The sequence below is a fragment of the Bactrocera oleae genome, chromosome 3, assembly GCF_042242935.1.
Source record: "Bactrocera oleae isolate idBacOlea1 chromosome 3, idBacOlea1, whole genome shotgun sequence".
Classification (NCBI taxonomy): domain Eukaryota; kingdom Metazoa; phylum Arthropoda; class Insecta; order Diptera; family Tephritidae; genus Bactrocera; species Bactrocera oleae.
Window position 1 is genome coordinate 18930918 of NC_091537.1, and position 12657 is coordinate 18943574.

The 12657-nt window shown below is 32.2% G+C and overlaps 1 protein-coding gene across 5 annotated transcripts in view; it reads right to left on the bottom strand.

Moving 5' to 3' along the window:
• The window catches only part of ed (hemicentin protein echinoid), a 250656-nt gene that overhangs the window by 107462 nt on the left and 130537 nt on the right, over nucleotides 1-12657 (bottom strand). For all 5 annotated transcript variants that reach the window (XM_036366815.2, XM_036366817.2, XM_036366816.2 and 2 more), the window contains one exon: nucleotides 259-460. In XM_036366815.2, coding sequence (XP_036222708.1) covers nucleotides 259-460 — 202 coding nt within the window. The remainder of the gene's footprint in view (nucleotides 1-258; nucleotides 461-12657) is intronic.

The following is a 12657-nucleotide window of genomic DNA, read 5'->3' on the forward strand; positions in this document are numbered from 1 at the left end:
GAAGATGGTGAAAATTGCTTGTTAACTGAAAGACATGATATTTAAAAGATATTCTAGAGATTTTTTAAACCAAATTAAACTGGAATTTTAAGCATAAATAAAGCAGAAATTGAAAAGAAAAATGTTTTTATATAGAACAGCTTAAAAGACAAAAATAGCAAAAAATTGATGTAAATAAAAATTATTATCCATGCATTGTGTTAAAAAATAGTTTGTAATTTTTTTTGTTTTTTTTATAAATTTCTAAATTTTACTTACTTGTAACCCGAATTCAGCGAGACATCATGTATGGCCACGTTATCGAATTGCGCAGGGTTGGCGGTCCAACGCGCCCAATAGAATGTGAAATCATTGGCATCGTAATGATCTGTGAAGCGACATTTCAATGTCAGATCGGCATTTTCTCGCGTATCGAGCGATTCGTCCGCCTGTGAGGAAGTTAGTGTGGATAAGGTGAGTCCTGAAAGCAGAAAAAAAATTTATATGTGAAATATTAGCAAGTTACTAAAAAAATTGTTTAGTTGCAATTCGGACTGAAGACAGAATTTGGCACTCAAGTTAAATTCGTCAGTGTTCAACCGTTTCTGTTAAAACCACAATATAATATCATCCAAACTGTAGGCAACAGTTTCTCCATTGAATATAAATTTATAAAATTCATTGCCTACATTTAGGCTAACTAACGTCAAAATTGCTATTTTTTATATGTACTTGCTGCTACAAATTACAAAATTATTGGAGCACAAATTACAGCCAAAATTTATGGTAGCTTATTTCGCATTACTCAAATAATATGTCTTTATATCTTATACTTCAAACACGAATCTCTTCTAAGTAAAAATATTTTGCGCACACTTTTAACACAAAATAAAATAGAAGTCATGTGCAATACAGAACCGGAAATCTGTCGAAAAGTAACGCAAAAAAACTGTAAAAAAAATATGTTAATCAGTCTGTAGGCTGCTCAAACAAATAAATATAATTTTGACACATTATCCATTATAAACAGCACATCGGCATATACATAATTCATGTCAGCATACTGGCATTGTCAAAAAAATTAGTTCATGAAATGTTATCTACGCCTTTTGATTGCTAACAAATCTCTGGCAAAACCGTTTATCCTTTTTGACCCTTCGCCTTGTGCAGTGGCGTAATCACTACGTTTTACCATGTATTTCCTAACAAATCCGACAAATCATTTTATGTATTACAATAACAAAAAGAGCTTGAACGAGGCGTCAATAAATTCGCCAATCGAAGAAAAACTTGGGAAACTAAAGCCAAATTGACGTAGTTTGAATTGGAAATTTTCAGAACACTGATAGAAAATAAAGGTCTCACTGACGATGGATGAGAATAGCTGCATGAAGTCTGAGCGGAAAAAAGTCCGTGGAAAAAAGGTTTATGGACACAACGATTGCGAAAATTTGCAATTATTCAATTCATCACACACATAAACAATGTCAGAGCGGGAGTTCAGCTCAGCTACTGCGAAAAAGTGTCTAAATATATGCATAAGGATTTTTTTCTGTTTGAAGCTGAAATGCCTGTGAAACATACCAAGCCGAAAAAACTTTTAGGTGGGTCAAAAAAATAAAAGAAAATCAACGCCAATGGGAAAAATAACAAAAAAAAAAAAGAAAACGAAAGACATTAAAAATCACCAGTGACCCACATCACCTAACGGCAGCGCTACAAGGCGTGAACTATATGTAAGCAGAGACGGTCGAAAACGAGGAACACTGCATGCTTCAAACCCAAACGCACACAATTATGTTATAAAAATATGCGTTGGTGCGTTTCCGCTAGGAAACTGCTTGTTTTAGATACAAATCAACTACGAGTATACAGCCGATGGCAGACGATATGTGAACGGATCTAAGTTTGCCATGAGGGAGAGTCTGTTTCACACACTATGATGTTCTTTAGAAATAAAAGGGCCTCCGGGGAAAAACTAAAGCAAACGCCTTTGTGGTCAAACGCCTGTTTAAAGCAAATTCCACATTTATTTCCTGTTTCGTCCACACACATATTTGCTCAAGGCCACACCCACACACAAGCGCATCGCTTACAGTATTTCGGGATATCGTTTATGGAAGAGCAATTTGTGAACAGCCACACAAAGTGACCCAAAAAAAAATTGCGAGAAAAATCCTTTCAACCTCCCACCTCTGTGTAAGGAATTTAAGCGCAAATATGCAAAAACAAAAACAAAAATTGATGGGTATGAATTGTGTGCCCGGTTAGTCGCATCGATGCTCATGATTAAGCTGTCGTATCTTATTCATTTTATGACTAATCGCCCATTTGTCGGACGAGTGGTTTATTGGGGAAATTTCGAAATTTTCTGCATTGAAAATAGCTACCCTTTTTCTGTGTGTAAAAAAACAGAAATAAAAAAAACATTAGAAAATAAAAATAAATAGAATGAGGTATGCTTGCATGAAATTTTAATAAAAATATTATTGAAACAGAGTAAGGACAGTTTTGGGAACGTAGTGTGTTATGTAGCTTCATAGATTACTTTTTACGGCACTAATAATGAACACGTGCGTGTTTGAAACACTGCCTGATTTAGTGATGGGATGACTAAATAAACTATTAGTTTATGAATTGGGCTTTAATTTATAATATATCGAACATTTGGTTATTTAAATTGCCGCCTAAATGTATACTACACTTGAGTCACTTAAATTTCTTTCTTTATGCGTCGTTGCCAATTTTCATTTCATATATTTCATACAAATTATTGATAAATCAAATATATATAGTATTAAGAAGATAGCTTTAAAGAGAGTTAAAAACCATTTCAGTATTTTCCTATGTCTACTTCAAAAGGATTTTTAATGAAAAACTTTTAACATTAATATTGCTTTGCCTTTCGTCAGTTTTTAAAAATTAATTGTTGGTTCGTATTGCTACTCAAAGCATATTAAATAAATGGATTTCGTGCAATGTTGCCAATTTTCACTGATATTTTAAAGTAAATCGCAATTTCAAAAAAATTTTGAACCACGAAGTCTGTACAGCTGACTGGAGTTAAATTTATTATCTTCTCTGAAAAAAACAAATACGACGGTAAAGGATATTTGAAGAGATGCAGGTGTTGCCAACTTTTCGAAAGCTCTTAAAAATATGTATCTAAAGAAAAATTAATGAATTTAAACAAATATTTCGCAATAAACTTATACATTGTTTCAGCAACGTTACTAATTTTTACTTTATGCATTTTTATTATCATAAATAATGAATTGCCTGTAATGGCATATAATTCATCATATAAAACTAATTAGAGCGGCAAATCAAAGCGCAAAGCCGTTTATTCGCAGTCTGTAAGCGTGGTATCATAAATACCCCTATTATTACCACCAATAAAAGATAATAACAATAAAAAGTCAATATTAACTTGCATATTATTATGCGCCTAAAAGCACACAAAGGCATATCTCTAATAAATAAAATATTCAATAAAGCACACTCAGTGCAGCAAAGCAATAAAACCCAATTGAAATGACATTAAATCCATTTGCTGGCATAAAGGCTAATTTACGATTAGTTAGTTGTAAGCGCATAAGCCAAGTTATTTAAATCCTTTGCCACTTATTTTTGCTTGATAAGGCACCTTGTGCTGACTTTTGTTGGCACCGTTACGGCCATTTCGCCAGCTGGCGTGCCGGGCGAAAAGAGATTATGGAATATGCGCAAAGGAAGGCGCAGCTTGCCACTGGCTAAGTGGAAGCACATTGATTGGCTAACACTTGCCGAGAGGAGGAGAAGTGTAAGTTTTGAAGAAAGACCTTTTGGGATTATGGCATTGACACGAGGTTGAGTAAAATAAAAAATGGAATTAAGGGCATGAGTTATATGCCGAGCAAGTTGAAAGAAAGAAGAAGGAAACTTTGATGGGCATAAGCTTTATTCGATAGGATGCCTGCTATAGTTGACGCTTCAGCATACTATAAACGGAAAGCGCACAGAAAAAATTAAGCAGCAAGTAAAATTAGAGCGCGCAAATTTTAAATGCCCAAACAGGCAAATTAATCTTCATAAACTAATTTGGCTGATAGTACGTCCGCTGGCAGAAGACGAGGGCTGAGAGTGGGGTACGTGAAACTTTGGGTAAATACTTTTTTTCGCCCTACGACAGCTTTGGGTGTAAGTGTTTATGAAATTTTCATTTTAGTTGCAATCAAAAGGAGAAACTGTCGCCGAAAGAAATAGACAAGCAAGCGAACAGGCGATGTCAAAGCAATGTAGTGGACGCGCGACGAAAAATACTAACGAAAGAACGGAAGAAAATTAAGTCGGAATATATTCTACAAAAAAATATATATATAACACGGAGACACAACTCAAAGCGCCGGCTGCCCATCTCCACTTTATGTAAAAAAAACTTTGTTGCAACTAAAAAATTGACAAAATGTTTTAAAAATGCAAGCAACTTCTCGCCAACACGCTACAGCGTAGGGGTCATGATGGTTAAACAGCAAAAGCGCCCAAAGTAGTGAACCACAGCAGTCAAGTGTCGGCCAAGTGCATCAACAACTCTACGCAGGGTATCACCCATCTAACCAATTCGCTACCATCCTCTGGTTGAAGATACGAAGCAGACAATGTACTTGTAGCTAGGCGTAGCGCACTTGCACTGGCTGGTCGTCTGGGGTCACGACTCCCTAAAGTATGCAACGCGCAGTGATTTCATTCAACAATTTGTGTGATTCTCAACTGAGTGAAAGCGATCTAATAGGAAAACTTTTCAAATTGGAAAATTATATTTGCATGCGCGTAAATGTACGCTGCTCCAGTGCAACATGAAGTAGTAGGAGTTTAATAGAGGGGGCGGTAATTGACAACGTCAAATGGTTGGATGAGCACTGGCTGCGCTAGAAATACATACATATCTATATTAAGTATTGTTTGGTGAAAAAGAAGGTTGGCGAAAAATTGTGTATCGCCTTAAAGTGTAAGCCGAATGGTAACTTTTGGTGATGTTAGTATTACTGCGATGATTTTAATTGGCCATCCTTTTAGTTGTAACAAAACGGAAAATTAATTATGCAATTGCTTATTTAGTTTATTATTATATTTTAACAAATATAAGTAACAAATTTTTCTCTTTGTACTAAAAAATTGGAGAAATTACTACACTGCAGAAAATATGGAAATAAATTACGAAAGTAAACGAAATAATTTTAACATAGCATGTGTAAATTTTAGCTTTAATATATGTATAATATATTTAAAATCCTTTGGAATGCATACTTCACTTGAGTCATATATACTGATATATAATATTACATATATACTAGGGGCGGGTGCATTTTAAGAATATAGCGTTAAAGAGAGTTTAAAACTATTTTAGCACTGCTGCCTAAATTAGTTTAATCTTACTTCCAATGGAATATTTTTTATTAAAAACTGTTTACGTAAACATTTCTTTGCCTTCGCTAAGCATTTCACTGAACGATTTATAGTAACCTATACTCGCACTATAGAATTTTTTAAATTTTTTGTTTTGAGAATATATTAATTTTATTAGGGATTTATTTGTTATCAAGTTTCACTCTTTAGTACTAACCTTAATGTAGCATTAAAGGTTAATTGGTGGTTCAAAAGCGACTTGCTACACAAAACATAATTACATAAATGGCTTTATTGCAATGTTGCAAATTTTATCTGATCTACTAAAGTTAAAGTCAGTGATTTAGTTTATTCTTAGATGTCAGAACGTAGTTAACTAATTTAAGCACTTCAGTCGCAAGTTCAAAAATAATATTTTTAATACCTTTGTAATTGTTTACTAATTTTTTTGTTTTAATTTTAGTTCCTTTTTTTAATATAATTTTTTTTTTTTTTTTTTTTTTGTTTCAACACAGTATTAATAACAGAGGTCTTCGAGATATAATTGCTTGAGTCTTGAAGGTATGATTTTTTTTTTATTCTATTAAAACTATTTTAAAAAAAGCTCGAGAAATGTTAACCAAACTTTGCATTTTTTTTATAAAAACGGGCGCCATTAATACGGGTTTCGCTTTTTTTGTTTTTCCTTCGTTCAGCATCTAGTTTATGGTCTTAACTAAAGCATATATTTTTTTCCTTTTAGTTTTGATGAAGCTGTAAAAATGGTTGAGTTTTGAACATTTTCTTTTGAAAATTTCCCAAAATCTAAATATGTATCCTTGGAATAGTGTAAAGCTTGAATAAAATACTTCAATTTTTTTGTGAAAAAAACTATTGATAGAACCAATGTATCTCCTTAACGCTTATGTTAGTAACCAACTTTACCGACGTCTTTTAGCAACCGGGTACCACGATCTAAATATTATTATTATTTTGTTTATTTTATTAAAAAAAAATTTTCTTCAAATATTAATAGTCAGTGACAATTTAAAAAAAAAAAAAAAAAAAACAACGTAGAATAAAAAAAATAAAAAAATTACTCACAAATAGCTTTCTTTTAAGTTAAAAAATTTGACGATTTGAGAGCTTAAAATGAAATATTGAATTTTTTTAAGCTATTCACACAAATAATTAACAAATAACATAAGGGTTAAGCAGACTATATTCAAATATTTTAAATTTTGAGCAATTGTTGGTATTTTTTAGCACGAAAATTGTAAATAATTAAATATTTTAGATGCCCAAATTCTTTTTCCTGAAATATATATAGTTTTTTTTGTACTTTGCTTATTTGACGTTTATATTTTTTTGTTTTTTTAATTATTATTAAGTTTTTGACCATTTTCATGGTTTTTTTTTTTGTTGAAAATTTTTATTTAGGCATAACATTTTGAAACATGACTTCATTTATTAATATATTGAGTGTTCCACATCAAAACTGAAGTCTTGAGCAGATTTCTTTATGGTTTGATTACTTTTGTTAATTACTCGGATTTTATCTTTTTGATTTGCTTTCATTCAAATTTGGTTTACTTTTTCACACGTTTTTTATTTATTATTTTTTAAAAATATTACTAGGATTTTAATTTTTTAAGTCAATAAGCGATTTCATGAAAAATCGTGCCTTGATGATATTAAGACTTATAGTTTGCTATTGTTAGGATGTTTTCTCTACGAAAAATTACCATATTTCGCAGAATTTAACTCGCAAACGTCGTAAATCGGTTGGCGCCAGTGTTCAAATCACACGCTTCGCTCAAATTCTATACTTGCAACACAATCCAGAGAAAGTTTGCTTCTTTGTAGCCACAGAATTTTATTTAGACTCATTCGGTGGTCATGTAAACAAGCAATTTTCATTAAAATTCATTGAGACACACACACACACACAAGCACAATGCGAGTTTACATTTGAATGCATTTTAGTTCGCCTTTCCGGATTTACTTAACGAATATTGGTTGGTTTTGCTGCTGCCACAAACAGTTGCATTGAATAAGAGTAGGCAAGTAGAAATTTGTTGGTGTAGAAAAACAGCAGGCGGAAGGGGTGAACAGGCTGGCAAAGCTGTGCATGAAAACGAACAAGCATGCATAAAAGCATGTGCGAACTTATGCAACGTAAGCAGCTCATATGACATGCTGTATGTTGCATTCTCATGCAAAGAGCAGAAGTTGCGTCTTGCCGTTGTTGTTGTAATTGGTGTAGATTCTGCTGACAAGCGGCGCTCAAGTGCAAATTCCACAGTTGGTAATTAAGACTGAAATTCCATTATAAAGCTTATGAGAGCATACAACGGCGAATTTGCAATGCCACGCAAACAACAAAAGCAACAACAACAAAATCAACAACTGTGCGAGTTAAGTGAGTGTAGCAACAAAAATAATGGAGAAAATAAAGTTGGTAAATAAAAGTAGCTGCAATGGAACTCCCAAAGGACTTGCGTTGGCTGGCGAGTGATAACAACAAGAGCGACACGAGCGACAGTGATGGGCAAGAAAATATGTATGTACACATGCATATATATTAATATATATGGTATACTTTACGACACTGGCGGCGAACAAGCAAGGAAACAGCATACAACAACAACTGCAGCATTGCCAATCATGCATGTTATATATCATTATTATTATTGTTCTTGTTGTTGTTGTTGCAGTTTTGCGCACATTGTTGTATTATGGTGCTAAAGCGATATGCAGAACATGCAATTAAACACAATTCCCTCCACTCAGACGCTTTAAGCGGCAAGCGCTATGCGGCTTGCTGCCACAACTACTTGCCACAACGACGGGTATCTCTATTAATACATTAAAATGTGTATGTGTGTGCGCTTTTAACAATACTTAAATTTTAATATAGTCTATACATATGTACATGCATTTACGAACACATAAGACTCTGCTAGTCGCCTGTGTAATTTTCGAGCAACGATTGTTTCGATTCGAGCGTAATTCTCACATTATAATTGCCACAGCATGCAGCAAACAGCATTTTAAAACTATACACATATTAATTTATATATAAGCGCATATTAAATTGCAATATAAACACGCACCCACACATACATACAAAACTTCTTAAACGCACACATAGATACTGCATGAAAATTCTCTTGCTTGCTTGTCAAGGCGTTCTGTTTGGAAATTTCGCCAGCCACTGGTAATACGAGTAGTCCCATGAAACATGAAGCTTACAGTCACCAATCCACACAGACACAAATGCATTTTAGAGCAGATGTGCATGTGTGCTGTCAAGTTTATTCTCCCTTTGAAATGCGTGTGAAGTCAATGTGTGGAAATTATGTTCTAACAATAAAAAATGCTAACTAACAATCAGTTAATTTACTATTGCTGGCATGACCGAGTTTGTCTAATGCTGTAATATAATCATCTTCGTAGATATTATGTGTATTCGAAGCAATTATGGTCATACAGAGATAAAACACATGCACGCAGACAAGGCGATTAAATTTAATTTTCATGTATAAATTAATACTAAACTTGGTTTGTTTGTATTTGTGTGTAAGTCAGATGAGAAAATTATATAAAGCAATTTGTGCAAATTATTATGAGTTCGTATTGAATAATTACTAAAAAAAATTAATTTAAGCAATAATTGCAGACTCGTTTCTGTAATTAAAATTTTTCTAAGGAATTACAAAATGTTTTAACAGTTTTGCTAAATCTCTTTATTTTATAATTTTTTGCATTTAAATCATCAATTTAAAACAAGAAATCACCAAAATTACAAAAGATTCCTTATAAGAACTTGATTTTGATAGGTCAGTTTGTATCGCAACTATATGCTATCGTACACCCAATAGTTCGATCTGAACAATTTCTTCGGAGACTGAAATAATAATCCAAATGAAAATCAAATGAAAAAGTTCTCCATGCAAGCGCATCATACCTATCGGTCAGTTTTTATGGCAGCTATAAGCTGTAGTGATCAGATTTAAACAATTTCTTCGGAGTCTGCATTATTATCGTAGACAATAACCCCATGCAAAATTTCCTGAAGATATCTCGTCAAATAAAAATTTTTTCTACACAATGGCATGGTTTTGCTAGTTCAGTTTGTAAGGCAGCTACATATAATATGTATATGCTACAGTGGTCCAATATTGGCGGTTCCAACAAATGAGCAGCTTCTTGGAGAAAAAAGTACGAGTGTAAAATTGCAGATCTATATTTCAAAAATTGATGGACTAGTTCGCGCATATACCGACGGACAGACAGACGGACTTGGCTGAATCAACTCAGCTCACGCGGTCAATTATATATGTAGATATATTTTAAAAGGTTTCCGACGTTTCCATTGGGGTGTTACAAACTTCTGGGCAAACTTAATATACCCTGTTAAGGGTATAAAAATATATATTTATATAATTTGATAGACATTTTATATTTCCATACTAATTATATACGAACAATTTACTGAGATACAAATCTCAAATTTTGTGGTAATTAAAGAATTAAATAGTAATCAAAATTTCTCACAAATATATTTAAACATTTTTTGTAAAAAAAAAACCAAAATTTTTTTAATAAAAGTGTAAAATATAAAACCAAAAGGCTTTCAACTCTAAAACTTTAAATTTTTATTAATGTGTTGCATATTTAATCTATAAGGAGATGACAAATCTACAGCCACTCCTAAATGTAGGCAACGTGCAGTGATTTCATTTAGTTTATGTGCTTCTTAACCGTGTCAAAGCACTTCATTTGCTTACATGCTCGTCTATTCAGAGCATGATTAGCAGTACGAAGAGCAACGATGATGTTGATCACGAAAACATCAAAGAAATGTCAAATTTAGTGCAACCGTGGCGCACAATATTGACAGTTAGGTTATATTAAAGTCTCGGTGAAAAATTATATTGAAAATTTAAGCGGAGTACATACTGAAACTGAACTAAATAAACCAAAAACTCGAAAAAATTTTACCACAAAATAATTTTACCAAACGAAAAAGAAATCACTATTTCATAATTTTTATTCAATTTAAGCTGATGCCAAAACTTTACTTAAGAAATAGTCACACAAATTACAGAAGAATTGCCACTACACTTCCTCTTCTTTGCTTCTTCTTTCATTAAATGCCTGACTTGATTTTTTTCCACACAGTTTCTAACTTAGCATCCGCATCGGCGTTTATCGCCAAGTTGACTGAACTAAATTTGTCAAGTTATTTGAATTTATAAATGCAGTTGTTTGCAAAAATCCTTTTTAGTGGTCAAACCAGAGAAATGCCTATTCACAGAATTGCCATTGTTTTTCGATGATTTGTTGAAATTCATGAAAAAAGGTCAAAAAATAAATAAAAAGAAAAAAATGGCGCCAATGCTACGCTATTACATGGAATCAGCAAATTTCAGTAGAGAGGAAACAACAACACGCGTACGGCTGTAGTGCAGAAATTTAGAGCGACGCATATAACCCAGTGGGCAAAAAGGAGCAGAAAGATAATACTGGGAATTTAATATGGCGATAAGCAAATTTTTCAATGATAAAATATGAATATTGAATTTGTATAGTAACTATATTAAAAAAAATTATATTTTCGAAAATAATAAATCAAAATAATTATTTTTAAACCAAACCAAAAATTGTATTTTTTAATGTGAATAAGAAATAATAATACAAAAGTATTATTGAAAACAATAATATAATTTGCAAATAATTTTTCAAAAATTCAAAACAATTTTTTTTATAAAAAAACAAATTTTTGTGAAATTTTTTTATACTTTATAATAAAATATATATTTAAAACTGTAATTCATAGTCGAAATCACAACATAGAAGTTATGCAAAATGTTAACGTAAGTATAAAAGCAAAAATCATAAATATTGAACATAACATATTTTTGTAAAAAAAAGAAAGCAAATAGAAAAATATGTTTAGACGAAAATTAATTTTATTAAATGAAAGCTATCGAAAGTACAACAAAAAATGGCTGAAAATCAACGCAACATCCCGAATCCTCAAATATAATATATACCAAAGCTTTGGCAGCGCAATCTAGTAATTTCCCCACAGCAAAAGACTTTATAAGTCGGCTTAACACAACGAGCAGAACACCACTTGCATGCACCAGGAATGCGTTCGTTTCATTTGTCGTACATTTTGTGAAACGAGTACATAAAAGTAGTTGTTAGGCGTAGTCGACCGAAGAGTGAATAACACAGCAGCAGCTGAATGCTATGGATGGATATGAAAGTAGGTAGAACAATAATCTAGTTGGCTGCCTAGTGTATGAAAGTAGGCAAGGTGCAATAGCAACGCTTATACATAGTATACTACAAGTATATAAGTAGATGTTGTTGCGCATAACGGATGTAGGTGACTACCGCCGGTCTCGCCTGCCCTTCACCGCTTATGGCAATTCAAAAACCACAGCTGGTATGAAATAAACCGAAAAAATGAACTTTAAGCAGAAAATAAATTCTGATTTTGCCTTTCCCATTGTTTTCACTTGCTTGAACAGCAAAATGGCTGCGGTCACTCGAAGCGAATGCGAAAACATGAAGTGCTGTTCAGAAAGTGGCAGCAGTAGTGAGGTGCAGAGAAAGCACTTTGATGTGGATGTGAGGCAATTTTCAAAAATTTCACAGAAAATAATTAAAAATTATATATATTATATGGGAAAAAAAATTAAAAATATTTGATGTAGGAAAAAAAAATTAGCAAATATGTTACAAAGCTAAAGAAAATAATTACTATTGAATAGCACATGCCACAAGAGATTTTTTCTTTACTTCAATTGTATTTGCGAAGCAAAAATTACACGAAATCAGGTCAAGGTAATGTAGAAGGGTACATTTGAAGCAAGATTTGTAATCGCAATATAACATGTTTAAAAGTACAAGGATTATTGCGAAAAAATGGGGAAAAAATTTGAAAAAATAAAAATATATTTAATTTAAAATAAGAAAATAAAAAATAGATAAAAAAAATAAATATTTAATATGTACAAAAAAAATTAAATAATATATATAAAATTAAATAAAATATATAAAATTAAATAAAATATATAAAACAATATATACACAAGAAAAATTGTTAACCTCGGTTGCACCAAAGATAGAATACCCTTCACAAATAAAAATGTTTCCATACAAGAACTTGATTTTTATCGTCCTCTATGCAACAATTGTCTGATCTGAAAAATTTGTGCAGATATTATAGCGGTGCGTTTGAGAATATTCTGTGTCCAATTTTGTGAAAATATGTGATTAAATAAAAAAGTTTTC